Consider the following 22,671-nt stretch of genomic DNA (forward strand, 5'->3'; position numbering starts at 1 on the left):
CCACATATTCAATTTAATTGTTCTTTATTAGTCTCTAACTTCCTGACTTTAGGTGACTAGTAGATATTGAAACAACCTGTACTGTTTAAAAAAAGGATCCATTGTTAGAAACATGCTAAGTCGCTTTAGTCGTGTCGGACTCTGTGCAGCCCCATAGACGGAAGCCCACCAGGCTCCCCCGTCCCTGGGATTCTCCAGGCAAGAACACTGGAGTGGGTTGCCATTTCCTTCTCCAATGCATGAAAATGAAAGGTAAGGTATGTCGCTCAGTCATGTCCGACTCATAGCGACCCCATGAACTGCAGCCTACCAGGCTCCTCCGTCCATGGGGTTTTGCAGGCAAGAGTACTGGAGTGGGGTGCCATTGCCTTCTCCGATTGTTAGAAACAAAGGACAAGCAAATACAGCATTTCATGAATCATTAAATGAAAAGTTTGTGAGTATCAAGCACCTACTAGGAACTGTGTTCCTAGTATAACTCCTGTGATACAAAGATGAGTAAGACCCTCTCCTTTCTCTCAAAAAGTCTAGAAGGAAGGCAAGTCCGTGAACAGATTCACCACAGTATACACTGTGGAGATGAATAGGAACCCACATTAGAAGACTTCCCAGAGTTTCAGACATTTGAATTATTTGGAAGGATGTTTGCCAGGAGAGAAGAGGGAGGAAGGGAGACCGAGGCAGAGAAAACAGTATGACAGGAGCTGGGTTGCTAGAAATGACCGTGTTGGGAAAACACTGAAATAGCTTAATGCAAGACTACGGGGAGGCGTCTGGGAAGGAGAGCGAGTGAACTGTCACAGCAGAAGGGCTTCACTTGGCAGGATCTTCCGTGATCCTCCACTGACTGTGGACGCCACAGACCTCAGCCCATCCTGTGAGTTTCCTGAGGGAAAAGACAAAGGATGTGAAGTCATGGGATAAAAATGGTGCAGTTTCTGGGGCTTCAGTTTTACTCAGAGATCTGCAGGCAAATACATTTTAAATGTTGATGTTTTAAAGTGCATGCATATAAAAATGAAAAAAACTGCAAATAATTTTAAACTCATTTCAGTGCCATTGTAATCCATCTTTTTAAAGCATAACAACTTTCAAAAATTGCTTTTTTAACTGGGAACTTATAAGATTGATTATTAAATCAGGAGACTTTTCAGCTTGACTATTCAAGGCATAGTGAAGCAACCCAGGATATCATTTAATCTGTGATAGTCCCAGCTTTCCCTACAGATTGTCCCAGTGAATTTGATGGCAAAAGAATGGGTACTGTTTATTTAGTTTCCCTACTTCTAATATTCATCCTCATTTGCAAATGTCCACATAGTAGGCAGATGATCTTTTGAAAATGGAAACAAGATTGGATTATTTCTCTACCTAAAATCCTTCGGGGTCTTTCACTTACTCTTAGAATTCATTCTTAACTTCTTATCAGGGCTTTATAATTTCCTCTGTGCTTTGGCCTGCCTGCTTCTCCAGCTTCCTCTTGTGCTACACTTTTCTGGTTGTCTACGGTCCAGGCACTTCAGTCTCCTTTCAACTGTTTCACTATTTCAAGATTTTCCTGCGTGTGGGCTTTTACGCCTGCAGTGCCCTAAGCTGGAACACTGCCCTCCTCTAATCTCTTTCAGCGTGGTGACGCCTCTTGGTTCTATATATAGGCTTTAACCATGAGATCCACAAGAACAGGTCTGTTTTAGTCACCTTTATATTACTTATGCATAGTAGGGTGCCTGACATGTAGTTAGGTGCCCAAGAAATTGTGGAAGGATGCAATGGATGAATGGAGGATACAGGAGAATCAGCTCTTGTGGGTTTAGTAGAGAAAGGATACAATTTTTTCATGTTGGGCAGATTAAGTCGTGTGGGACTTTAAGGCTAAAATACCCAGAAAAAAAAATTGAAGCTATTCTAGATCTCAGAAGAGACTAATTGAATCCAGAGATCAGATTTGGGGAGTTATTAGTATAGAGAGTTTCTAAATAACAATAACTCATGTATGATGTGCCAGGGTCTGCTCTGAACCCTTTCCATATATTAGCTCACAGCAGTCTTAAGTACTAGTAGGTTTTTAAAAATTAACTCTATTTAACTTGTGAAGAAACTGAGGTGAAGATGTAAATGCCCAAGATGGTGGTAGAAACCTGAGAAATTTATGCGCCCAGGAAGAGCATTTGTAGTGAGTAGACAGGGCTATGGAAGAAAGTAGGTCACTCAGCTGTGTCTGACTCTTTGCAACCCCATGGACTGTAGCCCGCCAGGAGCCTTTGTCCATGGGATTCTCCAGGCAAGAACGCTGGAATGGGTTGCCATTTCCTCCTCCAGGGGTTCTTCCTGACCAGGGGATCGAACTCTCACCTCCCACACTGCATGGAAGAAAGGGTCTAGACAAAGATTCAGAATGAGGCAGGAAGGGGAGACAACAATGAACAGACAGAAAGGCCCCGGAGTGTGGTGCTGTGCAAGTCAAAGGAGAGGGTCAAGAAACGGGGCGTGCATGGCCTCACAGGCCTCTGAGAGGCTGAGGAGGGTTTACAGTATCAGTGTTCCCTGGATTTGGCAATTAGGGGGCCTCTTGATGATCAAAGCAAGTATTCCATGCAAAATGAAATGGTTGGAAACTGACATGATTCAATAGTTGAGACTAAAAAGGAGGTAATGTCTTAGTTTTTATAGATATGGACTTTGGAGAAGAAATAATGGGATATGAAAAATATAAAGTATTTTTTCCTGATACTTTGCCCTGTCCAAATAGAGCATCTGAATGTAGATGCTCAGAATGTTTGCAGAATAAATGAGTAGAAAATAATGGAGTAATATTGTTAAAAGTTAAATTATTTACATTTCAGGTATCTCTAAATCAAAATGAAACATAAGCTGTAGAAAAAAAAATGAGTTCTTAATTAAGTTGAGGCATGATAAATTATGCAAATTGTTTGACCAATGTTCAATATTAATCCACAATTTTTGGAGAAGCTTTTATAATCTCATTTAAAGAGCAATGCCATTTAAAAAAACTGTGAAAAAAGTGAAAGTGTTAGTCACTCAGTTGCATCCAACTTTTTGCGACACCTTGAATTGTAGCCTGCCCTGCTCCTCTGTCCATGGATTTCTCCAGGCAAGAATATAGGAGTGGGTAGCCATTCCTTTCTCCGGGGAATCTTCCCGACACAGGGATCGAACTCGGGTCTCTTGCGTTGCAGGCGATTCTCTACTGTGTGAGCCAACAGGGAAGAAAGCTGTTGGAGCTTTTATCTATAGTGGATCGAAGTCTTTTTCAGTATATAAAAAAGAGGATTATAATCCAAAATGTAATATCAGAAATAGATTTTTGCTAGGACCACATACTCTTTTTTTTTTTCCATCTTTGTAAAATAAGTTTATGTAGATTAGTACAGACAGTATTTGGGGTTTCCCAGGTGGCACTAATGATAAAGAACCCACCTGCCAGTACAGGAGACATAAGAGGCATGTGTTCAATTGCTGGATCAGGAAGATCCCCTGGAGAAGGGCATGGCAACCCACTCCAGCATCCTTTCCTGGAGAATCCCATGGACAGAGGAGCCTGGCGGGCTACAGTCCATAGGGTCTCAAAGAGTCAGACATGACTGAAGCAACTTAGCATTCACAGATAACATTTATCTCATCTAAACTGTGTTTAAACAATTATAAATTCAGAAGTGATATCTAATATTATGAAACTTTAAAGATCTAAGGGCAAAGAGGAACTGTTAGGAATATTGACTTGCTACTACCTTTTGATTTTCCAAATAGTTTTAGTCTTGGAGAATCAAAAATCGATCCAGTTTGGGGCCTTCAGTTCAGTTCAGTTCAGTCGCTCAGTCATGTCTGACCCTTTACAACCCCGTGGATGGCAGCACGCAAGGCTTTCCTGTCCATCACCAACTCCCAGAGCCTGCTCCAACTCATGTGCATCATGTCGGTGATGCCATGCAACAGTCTCATCCTCTGTTGTCCCCTTCTCCTCCTGCCTTCAATCTTTCCCAACATCAGGGTCTTTTCCAATGAGTCAGTTCTCATCAGGTGGCCAAAGAGTTGGAGTTTCAGCTTCAGCATCAGTCCTTCCAATGAATATTCAGGACTGATTTCCTTTAGGATGGACTGGTTGGATCTCCTTGCAGTCCAAGGGACTCTCAAGAGTCTCCCCCAACACCACAGTTCAAAAGCATCAATTCTTCTGATCTCAGCTTTCTTTATAGTCCAATTCTCACATCCATACATGACTATTGGAAAAACCAAGGCTCTGACTAGACGGACCTTTGTTGGTAGAGTACTGTCTCTGCTTTTTAATATGCTGTCTAGGTTGGTCACAGCTTTTCTTCCAAGTAACAAGCATCTTTTAATTTCATGGCTGTAATCACCATCTGCAGTGATTTTGGAGCCCCCCAAAGTAAAGTCTCTCATTGTTTCTATTGTCTCCCCATCTATTTGCCATGAGATGATGAGACCAGATGCCATGATCTTAGGTTTCTGAATGTTGAGTTTTAAGCTGACTTTTTCACTCTCCTCTTTCACTTTCATCAGGAGGGTCTTTGGTTCTTCTTCTGCCAGAAGTGTGGTGTCATCTGCATATCTGAGGTTATTTATATTTCTCCCGGCAATCTTGATTCCAGCTTGTGTTTCTTCCAGTCCAGCATTGCTCATGATATACTCTGCATATAATTTAAATAAGCAGGGTGACAATATACAGCCTTGACGTACTCCTTTTCCTATTTGGAACCAGTCTGTTGTTCCATGTCCAGTTCTAACTGTTGCTTCTTGACCTGCACAAAGATTTCTCAGGAGACAGGTAAGGTGGTCTGGTATTCCCATCTCTTTCAGAATTTTCCACAGTTTGTTGTGATCCACACAGTCAAGGCTTTGGCATAATTAATACAGTAGAAGTAGATGCTTTTCTGGAACTCTTGTGTTTTTGATGATCCAACAGAGGTTGGCAATTTGATCTCTGGTTCCTCTGCATTTTCTAAATCCAGCTTGAACCTCTCGAAGTTCACGGTTCATGTAATGCTGAAGCTTGGCTTGGAGAATTTTGAGCATTACTTTGCTAGTGTGTGAGATGAGTGCAATTGTGTGGTAGTTTGAGCATTCTTTGGCATTGCCTTTCTTTGGGATTGGAATGAAAGCTGACCTTTTCCAGTCTTGTGGCCACTGCTGAGTTTTCCAAATTTGCTGGCATATTGAGTGCAGCACTTTCACAGCATCATCTTTTAGGATTTGAAGTAGCTCAACTGTAATTCCATCACCTCCACTAGCTTTGTTCATAGTGATGCTTCCTAAGGCCCACTTGACTTTGCATTCCAGGATGTCTGGCTCTAGGTGAGTGATCGCACCATCATGGTTATCTGGGTCATAAAGATCTTTTTTGTATAGTTCTTCTGTGTATTCTTGCCACCTCTTCTTAATATCTTCTGCTTCTGTTTGGTTCATACAATTTCAGTTCTTTATTGAGCCCATCTTTGCATGAAATGTTCCCTTGGTATCTCTAATTTTCTTGAAGAGATCTCTAGTCTTTCCCACTTTATTGTTTTCCTCTATTTCTTTGCATTGATCACTGAGGAAGGTTTTCTTTTCTCTCTTTGTTATTCTTTGGAACTCTTCATTCAAATGGGTGTATCTTTCCTTTTCTCTTTTGCCTTCAGCTTCTCTTCTTTTCTGAGCTATTTGTAAAGCCTCCTCAGTATACCATTTTACTTTTTGCATTTCTTTTTCTTGGGGATGGTGTTGATCACTACCTCATGTACAATGTCATGAACCTCTGTCCATAGTTCTTCAGGCACTCTGTCTATCAGCTATAATCCCTTGAATCTATTTGTCACTTCCACTGTATAATCATAAGGGATTTGATTTAGGTCATCAGATACATAAAATAACATAACTTATCCCAGGGCACAATGTGTCTCTAGGTTTCACCACAAGACTTCTGTGAAAAGATGTGGATCAATTATACCTATTTTTGGAACTATGAATGTGATGCCCTTTCTGCATATGTGGCTGTATGCAACAAGTTTGACATTTGTATTCCATGGAGAACACCTGATTACTGCTGTAAGTAGTACACTGCAAACTATATTTTCCAACAATCCAACATTTCAGTTTTTTTTTTACATTCACATCTTTCTTTTTACTTTTATCACAAAATGATTTTGTAAGAATAAAATGAATGTAAATGTAACCTATAGTTAGAGGTCATAGCTCCCCCTTAAGCAACTTCTGTTTTTATCGTGGTATAAATTTAAAGTAAGAGGGAGGGTCAAGAAGGTGGAGTAGCAAGACCCTGAATTCCCCTCCTCCAACAGACATACCAAAATTACAATTACTTACAAATGAACTATCTATGCAACTGATCTGAAGACTAGCAGAAAAGATATTTCACAGATAAAGAGATAAGAACGACACCAGAATGGGTGGGAGAGGCAGAGATACAGTATAGTCAGGACCCACACACAGAAGGTATACACAACTGTAGACCTCCTTCCTAAGAGGTGAGAAGTCTAAAGCCCCACATTGGCCTTCCCAGCCTAGAAGTTCAGCACCAGGAAGACGAGTCCCCAGAACTTCTGGCTTTGAAAACCAGTAAGGCTGATGCTTGAGAAAGCTGGAGAGCTATAGGAAATAGAGACTCTGCCCTTAAAGGAAATGCACAAAATCGCCTGTGCTCCCAGTCCCAGAGCAGAGGAAGTAGTTTGAAAGGACCCTGGGGAGGAACGACTTGCTGATGTTGGAGAGCCTCCAGGAGAGGCAGGAGGCACCTAGGACTCCCCTGGGGGTGGAGATGCTGAGAGCATCCATTTTGGGAGCTGATTCTGTGATCACACTGGCACTGGGAAAAGACTCTTTTGGAATCCTCCCCTCGTCTGTTAGTTCCAAAAGCTTATCTGCCCTCCAGTGAGCCAGACCCAGCTTCAAGCCTTTCAGGATCTGCAGACAGCCATGCAGAAAGCCTGCCCCAGCCTCCAGTGTCCCCCAGACACTGTGGCATTGCAGCCTCCTGGCCAAGGGCCAGCCTGGCCTACCAGGGCACCCATAGTAATTGGTGCTGCCACAGCTGAGGCGTGCACACAGGTTATGTAGGGGGCACTCCTAGAGCTCTAAAGACCAGAGAGAAGTGTGCCCTGATAACAAAAACCAGAAAAAGACACCAAAGAAAAGAAAATTACAGGTCAGTATCACTGATGAACATAGATACAAAAGCCCGCAACAAAACAGTAGCAAACTGAATTCAACAAAACGTTAAAAGAATCATGCATTCTGATGAAGGGATTTACCCGTAGGGATGCCAGTGATGGCTCAGTATCTGCAATCAATCATTGTGATAAGCCACATTACCCAACTGAAGAGTAAAAATCATCTCAATAGTTTAAAAAAAAAGAGCTTTTGACAAAATTCAACATCCACTGATGATAAAACTCTCTCAACAAGTACAGAGGGAACATAGCTCAACATAATAAAGACCATATTTGATAAAACTACAGCCAGCACCATACTCAACAGTGAAACACTGTCATCTCCCGCCTCCCCAAGTAGAATAAAATACATAGAAAAATAATATATTGGAGACTCTAGTTACATGACTCCACTTGGGAAATAAAGCAGCTCCTGGTGTGCTCGCTCCAGGCCTCTCCTCTCCCCACAGCCCCAGCTGTTGTAGTTCAGTTGCTCAGTCACATCTGACTCTTTGTGACCCCCTGGACTGCAGCACAGCAGGCTTCCCTGTCCATCACCAACTCCAGGAGCTTGCTCAAACTCATGTCCATCCCATTGGTGATGCCATCCAACCATCTTGTCCTCTGTCGTCCCCTTCTCCTCCTGCCTTCAGTTTTCCCCAGGATCAGGGTATTTCCCCCCAGAGGTAATCACTGTTCAAGAGTGGGGTTGCTTGATTCACTGGGAACTTAGGACACCTTCAGTATCACTAGATTGTGAATTTTTTCTCCTCTAATATCTTACCGGTTTACACCCCCGCCATCTGCATGTTCATTTTTTGGTGAGTATGACTTTTTAAGATCATGTAAAAGCAACATGAATTCTCTGAAACATCATTTAGAAACTGCTCAGCAACAGTAATTTCTTTTGACAGTGAAGGATTAAACCTAAATATGTGGCATTTTTCTTTTTTAGGACTTGGTTGAGTTGCATAGTTAAAACATATTTCTGTGCTTATTCCGAGTGGATTGTTGGATCTCCTCCCACTGCACAGAGCAGTAACTTCATAATAGTTGACTCCATATTTATGCCAACCGAACTTGGGCTGCCTATTGGTAGTATTTATTTGATAAAAGTCAGATGAACTTTCCCTACTGTAACATGATACTAGCTGGACACCTCGAAGATGCTCAAAAATACTCATTGATTGTTTTGTTTCTAATGTATTGTTACATAATACTGAAAAATGGATTTGGAAGAGGCTGAAAGTGTGCAAAAATTTACTTTCAGAGAGAAAACTGACATTTCTTCCTCTTACTAGAATTCAAGTAGGTCACTGTTATCATTAGCAAATTCTGTCCTCGGTTATTCACAGCTCTGACTTGTCCAGAGGGGAAGGAATATCAACCCTGTGTGCGACCTTGTGAAGCAAAAACATGTCTGAACAGATGGTTCTATGGGCATTCTTCATGTTTGAATTTAAGAGAAGACTGTGTGTGCAAAAATGGAACCGTTCTTCACAGGCCAGATTCAACTCGATGTATTCCAGAGAAAGAATGTGGTAAGCAGAAAAGCAAAAACAACACCGTAGGGACCCAGGAAATAAACAAATAAGACTTTTTTTTAAATCTTGGAGAAATGTGCTGAAAGGATTAATCAAAGTTCGCCTAAGTGTTGGAAAGGAAACAAGTATGTTGTTCGATTGTAATATGATTCCAATCAGAGTTGCCAAAATGGGGGCTTCAGTGGTAATATGTTTTATTTCTACTTATGCCTATAATAACTGGAAAAGGATGTGGCAAATTAAGAATGAAGAGAATAGTATGTGGACTGAATTGAAATTCCAGTTATTTCGTGTGTTAATGATTCTGCTTTACATGAGCCTGAAATTGTACATCTGCAAAATGTGGAAAGTAATAGGACTTAGGCCACAAGGTTAGTGTGAGGATACACAACAAAATAGAAAATTTTGCAACAGTGTCTAGAGAAAAAGAAGCACTCAAGAAGTTTCAGAAAGTGTTAGTATCTGGGAGAAAACATTGAGTATTTCTGCTTTCCTTTTCAACCCATTTTGACACATAGTCTCCATGGTAGTTGTGGATTTGAAAAAGTGCAAAATTGAGAAAATTGCTATACAGCACTTTTTATCTATCACAAGGATTTTTGTTATGGTCAAAAGTAAAGATAATAATTAAAGGGGAAGGCAAGTAGAAGCAAAATGCATATATAGTTTCAGAAACAATCTGCCATTGAGAAAATATTTGTGGAAGGATTTGAGAATACACAGGCATGCTTATATATTTTTTTAGGGACCTGAGGGATTGGTTTAGTAGTAAATAAAGAAAAGGCCATTGGAAGCTTGGAATATGGTGGTCACTTCATTTATCCTTATTTTCCTTAAAGAACTACTAGAGGGCTATATTTGTCATTAAGTAAAATGTTCATAATAAAATGGACAGAGTCATTAAACAATATTTGCTTGACCGCCTACTTTTCACATTTAGATTTTAAAGCTGGGATCTTTTGAATTTTGCTATGACAAACATGTTAATGTGAGGTAGAGACTACCTTGTTTTCTAATACTACTAAGTTTTTATAGTTAATATTTTAAAACTAATTTAAATTTATGTTACTGAGTTTGTTTAAGCTAAATAAATTATACTAGCAAGACTTAAAATGAATACAAAATAATTAGCAGATCATCTTATTTATTGAAGAGGTCATGCAAATTTACAGACAGTTAGTTGTAGAAGGGAAAAATATTTTCCATGGACTACAAAAAGTTCATTAAAGAAAAAATGTAAGCTAGTGGTTGATGAACCAAAAGAAGAAGCTGCAAAAAAGTAGATAACATGACAAGTTATCTGTGCCCCTGGACCAAGTCACAGTCTGAAATCAAAACATCGCAGCTTGATTTATTTTCATGCCCAAGTTCTAAGTGCTGTAACATTGACTGTCTTTTTAAGCATGCACTGATCGTGAAGATCAGCCTCGAACTGCTGGTGAAGTTTGGAATGGGGGCATTGACGAATGTGCCCTGTACAAATGTTTCGCGAATGGAAGCATTATTCCCATAGAACCTGACTGTGATGAACAGCCCTCGCCAATTTGTGAACGAGAAGCTGAAGTTGTCCTGGGCTTTGTTGATAGGTGGACCTGCTGTTCAAAGGAAGTTTGCAGTATGTATGCAGGCTGAAGCCTTACAGTCTATTAATGCCACCAAATATGTTGATATTCTTTGAGAAAAAACAGGGCATGTATGATGCTTGGTGTTAAAAAAAAATGTACCAGGTTAAAGTAACTATTGCCATGAATGTCACTTACACTTTCTCAAAGCAACTTTCACCTCATTATAGTTTTGTTGATTTTACAAACAGACATGCAAAACTCTAGCTATTATAATTAATAACATTCTGAAAGACATGACAAGATAAAGGGTCTGTAATTGCAGTGTAAAAACATGCATATTGAGAATCCTTTTCCTTCTTTAAGTTAGAACCTCAGGATTTTAGTTGTGTACACAGTTTTTTTTTTATATTTCTGATTATTTCCAGGATGTGACATGACTTTGTGTGAAACTGCCATTCCAACATGTACAAATAGTCAAAAACTGGTTGTTGGCCATAGCCCCTTTTCTTGCTGTCCACAGTATCAATGTGGTGAGTAATGAACTAGGAAAAGTGAGATTCATTGTTCATTCAGAGTAGTAGATAAGATTCTCATTTTTGTGTCTACAAAAAAATTTATCAAATAGATTGTTTGCAGAACTGTCTTGCTAAAGGTAGTTTTTCTTTTATACCTATGACTTCTTTGTAAATATGTATATATATGAACTTTAATTATATTTATTGTATAGATTATATGTATATATAATTAGTTCATTTTAATGATCTTAATTTTAGTAGAAATATGTATTTTAAGTGTATACATTTGTATGTTTTAAATATAAAAAATCTATTTCTTATATATTTTTGCTGAGATTTTATAGCAATTTATAAATATATATATACAAATACATACATGCATATAGATGATTAATCATGTCAGTTCAGTCAGTTCAGTCGGTCAGTCGTGTCCGACTCTTTGCGACCCCGTGAATAGCAGCACGCCAGGCCTCTCTGTCCATCACCAACTCCCGGAGTTCACTCAGACTCACATCCATCGAGTCAGTGATGCCATCCAGCCATCTCATCCTCTGTCGTCCCCTTCTCCTCCTGCCCCCAATCCCTCCCAGCATCAGAGTCTTTTCCAATGAGTCAACTCTTCACATGAGGTGCCCAAAGTACTGGAGTTTCAGCTTTACCATCATTCCTTCCAAAGAAATCCCAGGGCTGATCTCCTTCAGAATGGACTGGTTGGATCTCCTTGCAGTCCAAGGGACTCTCAAGAGTCTTCTGCAACACCACAGTTCAAAAGCATCAATTCTTCAGTGCTTAGCCTTCTTCACAGTCCAACTCTCACATCCATACATGACCACAGGAAAAACCAGAGCCTTGACTAGATGGACCTTACTTGGCAAAGTAATGTCTCTGCTTTTGAATATGCTGTCTAGGTTGGTCATAACTTTTCTTCCAAGGAGTAAGCGTCTTTTAATTTCAAGGCTGCAGTCACCATCTGCAATGATTTTGGAGCCCAGAAAAATAAAGTCTGACACTGTTTCCACTGTTTCCCCATCTATTTCCCATGAATTGATGGGACTGGATGCCATGATCTTCGTTTTCTGAATGTTGAGTTTTAAGCCAACTTTTTCACTCTCCACTTTCACTTTCATCAAGAGGCTTTTTTGTTCCTCTCCACTTTCTGCCATAAGGGTGGTGTCATCTGCATATCTGAGGTTATTGATATTTCTCCCAGCAATCTTGATTCCAGCTTGTGTTTCTTCCAGTCCAGCGTTTCTCATGATGTACTCTGCACAGAAGTTAAATAAGCAGGGTGACAATATACAGCCTTGACGTACTCCTTTCCCTATTTGGAACCAGTCTGTTGTTCCATGTCCAGTTCTAACTGTTGCTTCCTGACCTGCATACAGATTTCTCAAGAGGCAGGTCAGGTGATCTGGTATTCCCATCTCTTTCAGAATTTCCCACAGTTTATTGTGATCCAGACAGTCAAAGGCTTCGGCATAGTCAATAAAGCAGAGATAGATGTTTTTCGATGATCCAGCAGATGTTGGCAATTTGATCTCTGGTTTCTCTGCCTTTTCTAAAACAAGCTTGAACATTAGGAAGTTCACGGTTCACATATTGCTGAAGCCTGGCTTGGAGAATTTTGAGCATTCCTTTACTAGCATGTGAGATGAGTGCAATTGTGTGGTAGTTTGAGCATTCTTTGGCGTTACCTTTCTTTGGGATTGGAATGAAAACTGACCTTTTCCAGTCCTGTGGCCACTGCTGAGTTTTACAAATTTGCTGGCATGCTGATGGCAGCACTTTCACAGCAGCATCTTTTAGGATTTGAAAGAGCTCAGTAGGAATTCCGTCACCTCCACTAGCTTTGTTCGTAGTGATGCTTTCTAAGGCCCACTTGACTTCACATTCCAGGATGTCTGGCTCTAGATGAGAGATCACACCATTGTGATTATCTGGGTCATGAAGATCTTTTTTGTACAGTTCTTCTGTGTATTGTTGCCACCTCTTCTTAATATCTTCTGCTTCTGTTAGGTCCATACCCTTTCTGTCCTTTATCGAGCCCATCTTTGCATGAAATGTTCCCTTGGTATCTCTAATTTTCTTGAAGAGATCTCTAGTCTTTCCCACTTTATTGTTTTCCTCTATTTCTTTGCATTGATCACTGAGGAAGGCTTTCTTATCTCTTCTTGCTATTCTTTGGAACTCTGCATTCAGATGCTTCTTTCCTTTTCTCCTTTGCTTTTCGCCTCTCTTCTCTTCACAGCTATTTGTAAGGCCTCCCCAGACAGCCATTTTGCTTTTTTTGCATTTCTTTTCCATGGGGATGGTCTGGATCCCTGTCTCCTGTACAATGTCACGAACCTCATTCCATAGTTCATCACGCACTCTATCTATCAGATCTAGGCCCTTAAATCTATTTCTCACTTCCACTGTGTAATCACAAGGGATTTGATTTAGGACATACCTGAATGGTCTAGCGGTTTTCCCTACTTTCTTCAATGTAAGTCTGAATTTGGTAATAGGGAGTTCATGATCTGAGCCACAGTCAGCTCCTGGTCTTGTTTTTGTTGACTGTATAGAGCTTCTCCATCTTTGGCTGCAAAGAATATAATCAATCTGATTTCGGTGTTGACCATCTGGTGATGTCCATGTGCAGAGTCTTCTCTTGTGTTGTTGGAAGAGGGTGTTTGCTATGACCAGTGATTAATCATGTATATATGATTAAGATAAAGTATATATATATTTTAAATGTCTATTTACATGTATTTTTATGTAAAATACTTATTTTTTATATTAATAACCTGCTATTTGCCTATATATTTCTTCAAAGATTAAGATTTTTTATTTGAACTAATTATTACTAAATTCAAAGAGAAATGAACCACACTATTTCATTTATTCATCTTACTCTATATAAATTTCCAAATATCTTTGTGTTTTTGCAGAATGTGACCCATTCGAATGCCCCCAGATTTCAATACCAGAATGCAGAGAAGATCAATTCATGATTCAGGTTCAAGAGGAGGAGACTTGCTGCTTTTCTCCTCTCTGTGGTAAGTGTTTTGAGAGATGGTTTCTTGGAAGAAGAGGAAAGATCAAAGGAAAATCTTTTATTTGGTGTGAATTTCATGGAACTCATAGTAACCAATATTCTGCCAATATATCATAAAATTCAACTAAATTAGAGTTTAGGGAAAAAAAGGATAAAGCATTTTAAATGATTATTGACATTTATTACAATTGGTACTACTTTCCCCTATTGACAGAGACTATGTATATAAGTCAAAACCTAATCAAAGATATTATAATCTATTAAAAAATAAAGCTAGCACATAGTTCTTTTTAGAGAAAAAATTTAGTCCTGACTTTCCTGAAGAACTAAGTGAATAAAGGGCTCTACTAAGCAGAGTAACTCTTTAAAACTTCATCTGCTATATAGGATATGTACGGGATGTGTAAGCACAATGATCTCGAAAAAGAAACGAAAGGTGTCTAGAAAATGACTGTATTTGGTGCTGTATATTCTGTCTGGTGAACTGGACTTTCAAAAATAAACAGTTCTCTCTTTGCCATTCCGTTGGGGAATTATCATATCAAAGACTGGTGATGAATATAGGTTTCAGATAAACCCATGTGGATCATAGCACTTCTTTGTGTATGATTTAAGTTTCTTTGACTGCAATGGCAACAACTGATTGATTCTGCATAGCCTGCTGCTGCTGCTGCTGCTAAGTCGCTTTAGTCATGTCCGACTCTGTACGACCCCATAGACGGCAGCCCACCAGGCTCCCCCATCCCTGGGATTCTCCAGGCAAGAACACGAGTGGGTTGCCATTTCCTTCTCCAATGCATGAAAGTGAAAAGTGAAAGTGAAGTTGCTCAGTTGTGTCCAAGCCTTAGCGACCCCATGGACTGCAGCCTACCAGGCTCCTCCGTCCATGGGAGTTTCCAGGCAAGAGTATTGGAATGGTTTGCCATTTCCTTCTCTGCTACATAGCCTGTGCTGCTGCTGCTAAGTCACTTCAGGCAGCCCACCAGGCTTCCCCGTCCCTGGGATTCTCCAGGCAAGAAGACTGGAGTGGGTTGCCATTTCCTTCTCCAATGCATGAAAGTGAAAAGTGAAAGTGAAATTGCTCAGTCATGTCCGACTCTTAGCGACCCCCTGGACTGTAGCCCACCAGGCTCCTCCATCCATGGGATTCTCCAGGCAAGAGTACTGGAGTGGGTTGCCATTGCCTTTTCTTCATAGCCTACACACAACCAATTATTGGGAGAATTGGGGGATCAAGATTTTGTAGGACTGAGATGAAGCAGAACAGCCAAACTCTGGGAAGGAGAGAAACCAGCTTCTCTAGGTGGCAGTCACCAATGATTGAGTCAGCCACATCCATTTATGTCCTGTCTCAGTGTGTCTCCATGACTCAAATGCTATAGAAAAGATATTCTGACTCATGTAAAGTGGGCTTTTCCTACACAAAGACTGATAAGTGTGAGGCACCTTTATTAAGAGTCACTCCAAGACTGTGTGGGTGGGGCATTTCCTCAAATTCATTGAGAGTTATTATCAAAGTTGGAAGAAGGATACTAAGAGTTCAGAAGAATATGTGCCTACTATATTGTTCATCCATAAATTGGAGTAATCAAGAGTAGTGAATTAAGAAAATTTAAGTAAATCAGTGGCATTTTGATCCTAGTAAGAACAAATAACTCCTGAAATCTCAATGTCCTATACTTCTGGTAAGATGGTTCTTTTATATCACTGTGCTTGGGAAAGTATAAAATAATACATTCAGATAATATTGTTTTTATGACCAAGTAAAGAGATCTGTTTTTTAAATCCTTATTTTCCTTGTTTCCTGTTTTGTTTTATATAATGTATTTTATTTTTATTTTATATGTGTACAGACATTTGAACTTATAACTAGTTTGTTTTTAGCTCAACCATGACTTTGCCTTTTTGTTTCATCTTTAGTGTGCAAACCATGTACTGAACCTTTTCCACTGTGTACTGACGGAGAATTTCTCACTGTGGATCTTAATACTACACACTTCTGTTGTCCTCAGTATTACTGTGGTAAATATACTTTAATTAATTACAAATATTTAGTTATGTTTGGCATTTAAGAAGTCCAGCACCTCTTTTTAAAATTTTTTAAGGCTAATTTTTATTTATTTGGTTTAGTCTTGGCTGCCCTTGGTCTTCATTGCTGCCTGTGGGCTTTCTCTAGTTGTGGCAAGCAAGGGCTGCCCTTCACTGCAGTGCTCAGGCCTCCCATCGGGGTGCCTTATCCTGTTACCATGGACCGTAGGCATGCAGGCTACATGTGTTGTGACGCATGGGCTCTTGAGTGTGGGCTCAGTAGTTGTGACGCTCAGGCTTAGTTGCCCAAGGGCATATGGGATCTTCTCAGATGAGGCATCAAACCCCTGCATTGTCAGGCAGATTCTAAACCACGGATCACCAGGGAAGTCTCAGGCCAGTGCATGTTAGTCGTATGGTTATGTCAGACGTTAGTTGATTTCTAGCGTATTAAATATAGAGTGCTTCTTGGACAATTTTGTTACCTTCCCAAAAAAGATTAGCTATGACATTTCTCCTTATCCTAGACTTTCTAGATTTCCAAGTGATTCCATACCCTTTTCACTTCAGTTCTCTTCTTGCCCCCCTGCCACTTCTCAGGGCTCTTGACTGAAAGAGCATGTCCTAGCTGTACTGCTATCTGCTTGTGAATCCTTTGTTCTGTCCTTATCAACACATTGCAATTGGGTGGTGGGCGGTCAGCTCTGGGGAGATCCCAGTATATCCGTAATGGCAGTGAATGATAGCTAGTGAAAACCAGCAATTAAATGAAGTTAATCTTTACTCATGTTATATTTTAAATTTAGTGTGTGAGCCAAATCTTTGTCCTATGCCTCTATTCAACTGTGCAGAAGATATGAATCTTGTGAAAGAAAATGTATCTGGTCAATGTTGTCCAACATGGCATTGTGGTAACTAATTTTTACATTTTAAAGTCTTATTACATTGTATTAGTATATAATGATCAGTATAAATATGTCGCTTTTTGCCTTTTAGAATGTAGCTGTGAAAATCTTGTTATGCCAACTTGTGAAGTGGTAAGAGCACATATTTTGATTGAATTTTTAATATAACATAAATCAATTTTTTGTTCCTTTCTTTCATTTCTGATTTCTTCTCAGAGTAAATAGATTTATTCTCTGTAAGTTTTAATTAAGTAAATTAAAAGAAATCTGCTTTGATATAGGGAGCAGTCAACGTTTCATATTTTGCTAGAGATAGGAAGTTCAGTTCAGTTCAGTCGCTCAGCTGTGTCTGACTCTTTGCCACCCCATGGACTACAGCACACCAGGCTTCCCTGTCCATTACCAACTCCCGGAGCTTACACGAACTCATGTCCATTGAGTCAGTGATGCCATCCAACAATCTCATCATCCATCTTCCCCTTCTCCTCCCACCTTCAATCTTTCCCAGCATCGGGGTCTTTTCCATTGAGTCAGTTCTCTGCATCGGGTGGCCAAAGATTTGAGGTTTCACCTTCAGTATCAGTCCTTCCAGTGAATACTCAGGATTGATTTCCTTTAGGATGGACTGGTTGGATCTCCTTGAAGTCCAAGGGACTCTCAAGAGTCTTCTCCAACACCACAGTTCAAAAGCATCAATTCTTTGATGTTCAGCTTTCTTTATAGTCCAACTCTCACATCCATACATGACACTGGAAAAACCATAGCTTTGACTAGATGGACATTTGTTGGCAAAATAATGTCTCTGCTTCTTAATATGCTGTCTAGGTTGGTCATAGCTTTTCTTCCAAGGTGCAAGCATCTTTTAATTTCATGGCTGCAATCACCATCTGCAGTGACTTTGGAGCGCAAGAAAATAAACTCTGACACTCTTTTCCTTGTTTCCCCATCTATTTGCCATGAAGTGATGGAACCAGATGCCATGATCTTCATTTTCTGAATGTTGAGTTTTAAGCCAACTTTTTCACTCTCCTCTCTCACTTTCATCAAGAGGCTGTTTAGTTCTTCATTTTCTGCCATAAGTGTGGTGTCATCTGCATATCTGAGGTAATTGATATTTCTCCCAGCAATCTTGATTCCAGCTTGCGCTTCATCCAGCCCAGTGTTTCTCATGATGTACTCTGCAAATAAGTTAAATAAGCAGGGTGACAATATACAGCCTTGACGTACTCCTTTTCCTATTTGGAAACAGTCTGTTGTTCCATGTCTAATTCTAACTGTTGCTTCTTGACCTGCATACAGATTTCTCAGGAGGCAGGTAAGGTGATCTGGTATGCCCATCTCTTAAAAAGTTTTTCTGTTTGTTGTGATCCACACAGTCAAAGGCTTTGGCATATTCAGTAAAGCAAAAGTAGATGTTTTTCTGGAACTTCCTTGCTTTTTCGATGATCCAGCGGATGTTGGCAATTTCATCTCTGGTTCCTCTGCTTTTTCTAAATCCAGCTTGAATATCTGGTAGTTCATGGTTCACGTACTGTTGAAGCCTGGCTTGGAGAATTTTGAGCATCACTTTGCTAGTGTGTGAGATGAGTGCAATTGTGTGGTAGTTTGAGCATTCTTTGGCATTGCCTTTCTTTGGGATTGGAATGAAAACTGCCCCTTTCCAGTCCTGTGGCTACTGCTGAGTTTTCCAGTTTTGCTGGCATATTTATGGCAGCACTTTCACAGCATCATCTTTTAGGATTTGAAATAGCTCAGTTGGAATTCCATCACCTCCACTAGCTTTGTTCATAGTGATGCTTTCTAAGGCCCACTTGACTTCACATTCCAGGATGTCTGGTTCTTGGTAAGTGATCACACAATGTTATTTTTTCCATTGGTGACTAAATCTACCTTAGATAGATTTAGTCATATCTACCTTATATAGATATAGTCTTATGTCTAGATAAGTTCACTGGTCTAAAATGAAGCACAATATTGAAAATATATTATCTCAATATTAAAAGTGTTCCCAGTGATTCCTTAAGAAAGAGTACTAACAATGCATTTGTTTCAGAGGAGGAGGAGGTATAAATAGGTAACTAGCTGTCTGTACCTTCTTAGGAGTTATCTCTGAACATGCATATCTTTTAGGAATTACACAAATTTAACTTATAGAAACAATAATTATAACTCTGGTATCACTTTTTAAACTATTTTAGATGGACAATTAGTGTATGGATAATCATTGGATATGACACTTTGCAAGTCTTTTTTTTTTCCCTTTAAATATTTACCTCTATGATATGCCTCTACGACTTGAGAAAGATAATATATTTTTGGCCTTATCTATCAAAGAAGACATGTTTGGGCTTCCCTCATAGCTCAGTCAATAAAGAATCTGCCTGCAATGCAGGAGACTCCTGTTCAATTCCTGGGTCATGAAGATCCCCTGGAGAAGGAAATGGCAACCCACTCCAGTATTCTTGCCTAGAGAATTCCATGGACAAAGGAGCATGGCAGGCTATAGACCACAGTGTTTTTATAAAAAGTACATTGTCTTAGACACTAAAACAAATATTTAATAATATATTTCTTTTTTAGCAACAGCTTTATTGAAATATTATTCACATACCACACAATTCAGCCATTTAGAGTGTGAAATTAAATGGTTTTTATTTTGCTTACAGATTGTGCAACCATCAGCACAATCAATTTTAGAAAAATTGTATTACCCTCTGCCCCAAGAAACTCTGTACCTCTTAGGAGTTACTGTGTCCCTCAAAACTCCCTCGGCCTAGGAAATTACAATATCCTCTCTATCTCTATAGATTTTCTTATTCTTAATATTTCATGTAAGTGAAATCATATAATGTGTGGTCTTTTGTGATTCCTTTCACTTAGCATTAGGTTGTCAAGATTCATCTGTGTTGTAGCATGTATCAGTACTTCATTTCTTTTTTTATTCTTAAATAATATTCCATTTTGTGGATATAACCAGACATTTGTCCAAATATGCAGTGGACAATAGCGTTTGAAGAGTTCCTTTACATCACTAGCTATTAGTTAGTAACTCAGATGGTAAAGAATCTGCCTGTAATGTGGACTGACTTTGATCCCTGAGTCAGAAAGATCCCTTGGAGAAGGGGGTGGCTACCCACTCCAGTACTCTTGCCTGGAGAATTCCTTGGACAGAGGAGGCTTGCAGTTCAGTCCATGGAGTCACAAAGAGTCGGACATGACTGAGTCACTAACTCTTTCACTTTTTCAAATGCAAATCAGAACTACAGTGAAAGATCACTTCACACTCGCTGAAAAGACAGATGTTAATACACGTTGGCAAGGATGTGGAGAAATTGGAACCCTTATGCTCTGCTGTGGGAATCCAAAACTAGCTGCTTTGGAAGACAGCCTGGTACTTACTCAAAAGATTAAATATATAGTCACCATATGACTCAGCAATTCCACTCCTAGGTATATATCCATGAGAAATGAAAACATACGTCCCCGCAAATTTGAATGTTCATAGCAGCACTATTTGTAATAGCTAAAAAGTGGGAACATTTTGAGGTGATTTTGCTACTGACTGTAAAGGGGAGGGATGCTTGCTTGAGAATAAAAACAAAATACCATCATATTTGATTAATATTAAGTATTGGTAGAACAATCAAGGAGCTATTTCCTCTGATTGACATTGGGTACTTATGAGAATAAAAGCGTAACTAAATCCATGAGTAAGATCTCAGAGGAAACAAGTTAGGAAGGAAGATGAAAAGATTTAAGCCTAAGCTTGAGAGGACACTGTGGGCATTGTGCTCTAACTATTGAAAAACAGCTAAGTGACTTAAAAGAGTTAGTGAGAGCCTACTTCCTCATCTAATCTTTTGGAATAGTTTACGCAGTGGGAGAGCTTGATTTATGACTATTTTAAACTCTATATTTCTAATATTTTATTTCCAGTCCCACTGGAATTGTATAATGACTAAAAGCCATAAAACATCAAATGTGTTAATGTTTATGAAATTACTTTGCAACCCATGCTGCTGCTGCTGCTAAGTCGCTTCAGTCGTGTCTGACTCTGTGCAACCCCATAGATGGCAGCCCACCAGGCTCCCCCGTCCCTGGGATTCTCCAGGCAAGAACACTGGAGTGGGTTGCCATTTCCTTCTCCAATGCATGAAAGTGAAAAGTGAAAGGGAAGTTGCTCAGTCGTGTCCAACTCTTAGTGACCCCATGGACTGCGGCCCACCAGGCTCCTCCGTCCATGGGATTTTCCAGGCAAGAGTGCTGGAGTGGGGTGCCATTGCCTTCTCCATTGCAACCCATAAGGCACTATAAAAAGTAGAATATTACTAATTATGGAAGAAGTGCCTTTTATATATTACTATGAATTTATCTGAATTATTTTTTGTGTTGATAATCAAATTAGTGTTTATTACTATCATATGAAAATTAAAGATACCCAGGAAAAGTTGATGTCTAAAATACAATTCTTGAAGCTTTAGGCCTGAGTCCTACTTGAGAAGAACCAATACAATTTTCCTAGTAAAAAGTTTAAGCATTGGTTGTGACAGCAATTTACCTACTATCTTGCCTGGAAAATGTCATGGACAGAGGAGCCTGGCGGGCTGTAGTCCATGGGGTTGCAAAGAGTCACACACACCTGAGCAGAGAGCAGAGCAGAGCAGAGAGAGAGAGCAAGATTATAGCACTTTCTGTACATCAGCTTATTTGAAGTCCTTATATATATTGATCCATTTGCTTCTTTCAACATTTCTAAGAGGCAGATAGTATTATTATCACCATTTTGTAAATGAGGAAGGTGAGGAGCAGACTGGTTAAGTGACCTGCCCTAGATCACACAGCTAGCAAGTAGCAGAGCACGATTGGCAGAAGGGCAGTATTGCTCCTGAGCCTGTGACATTAATCGTCCACTCTTCTGCTCTTGTTTTACACGCTATAGCAGCTTAGCTCTGTGCATACATCACAGTTCTGGACCACCTCTATAGAACAGATCAAGAACATTTTCCTCAAGAGAAGTTTCTAGGATTAGCAAGCATTCTCTTTATCTTGAATTGCCCACTAGAAGCTCGGAGTCAAACAGCATAATTTTAAAGTTAGGACAATCCATAAAGATCATCTTATCCATCTTCACTCATTTAATAGACAAGGAAATTAAAGTTTAGACAGACTGTCTGGTCTATGATCATATTGCTTATTGTGAGTTTTTTCCTTAGGCTACTAATTAAATGACTGCTGGGTTAATCAAAGCTTGTTCCCTATCAAATATTTACTATGAAGTTGCTATGTGGTTGTGGGGTAGGATACTTATTAGATGTTATAGTGTGTATTTTTTTCAATGGTAATACAATAAACTATGTTGTTAAGTCATGTAATAATAATATCTTTCTAATAGGGAGAATTTACTGCAATAGACTACAACTTTCAGAGTGGCTGTGGATGTGTACAGTATATCTGTGGTAACTATGTCTTTGAAACTTTTAAGTGATAATCATATTATTGGTATATGTTATTCACTATTAAAATTAAATTAATTTTAATTTTTAAAAATTAAAAATTAAATTAATTTTAATTTTTAAAAATTATTTTTGAGATTATATTACACATTTTAAGCCATTTGCCAGTTTTTTAGTATAAAAAGTGTACTTTTTATTTTTTTATTTCCTCTTGTGTAATATTCCTAAATGTTCTGAGACACTTCATAAGTAAAGTTGCTCAGAAACTTCATAACAAAACATAAAAATGATTCTTTTTCAAAGGCTTCACAGAATTTAAAGTTAATGCCAAGGTTCTTTTTTGTGTATCTAATTTAATTTAAAAAATAGATAACATCTAAAAGTGAGAGATTTTTGTTCACTCTTTTATAATTATTGATGTTAACACCATATGGCATAAGGTTGAT

The 22,671-nt window shown here is 39.2% G+C and overlaps 1 protein-coding gene across 1 annotated transcript in view; it reads left to right on the plus strand.

The window, feature by feature from the left end:
• OTOGL (otogelin like) overlaps positions 1 to 22,671 on the plus strand; it is a 180,171-nt gene that overhangs the window by 144,394 nt on the left and 13,106 nt on the right. The window contains exons 44-52 of the mRNA XM_018049083.1: positions 5,919 to 6,060; positions 8,534 to 8,719; positions 10,125 to 10,337; positions 10,713 to 10,817; positions 13,733 to 13,840; positions 15,760 to 15,861; positions 16,674 to 16,778; positions 16,864 to 16,904; positions 22,165 to 22,228. Of these exons, the coding sequence (XP_017904572.1) occupies positions 5,919 to 6,060; positions 8,534 to 8,719; positions 10,125 to 10,337; positions 10,713 to 10,817; positions 13,733 to 13,840; positions 15,760 to 15,861; positions 16,674 to 16,778; positions 16,864 to 16,904; positions 22,165 to 22,228 (1,066 nt within the window). The remainder of the gene's footprint in view (positions 1 to 5,918; positions 6,061 to 8,533; positions 8,720 to 10,124; positions 10,338 to 10,712; positions 10,818 to 13,732; positions 13,841 to 15,759; positions 15,862 to 16,673; positions 16,779 to 16,863; positions 16,905 to 22,164; positions 22,229 to 22,671) is intronic.

The sequence above is a fragment of the Capra hircus genome, chromosome 5, assembly GCF_001704415.2.
Source record: "Capra hircus breed San Clemente chromosome 5, ASM170441v1, whole genome shotgun sequence".
Taxonomy (NCBI): Eukaryota; Metazoa; Chordata; class Mammalia; order Artiodactyla; family Bovidae; genus Capra; species Capra hircus.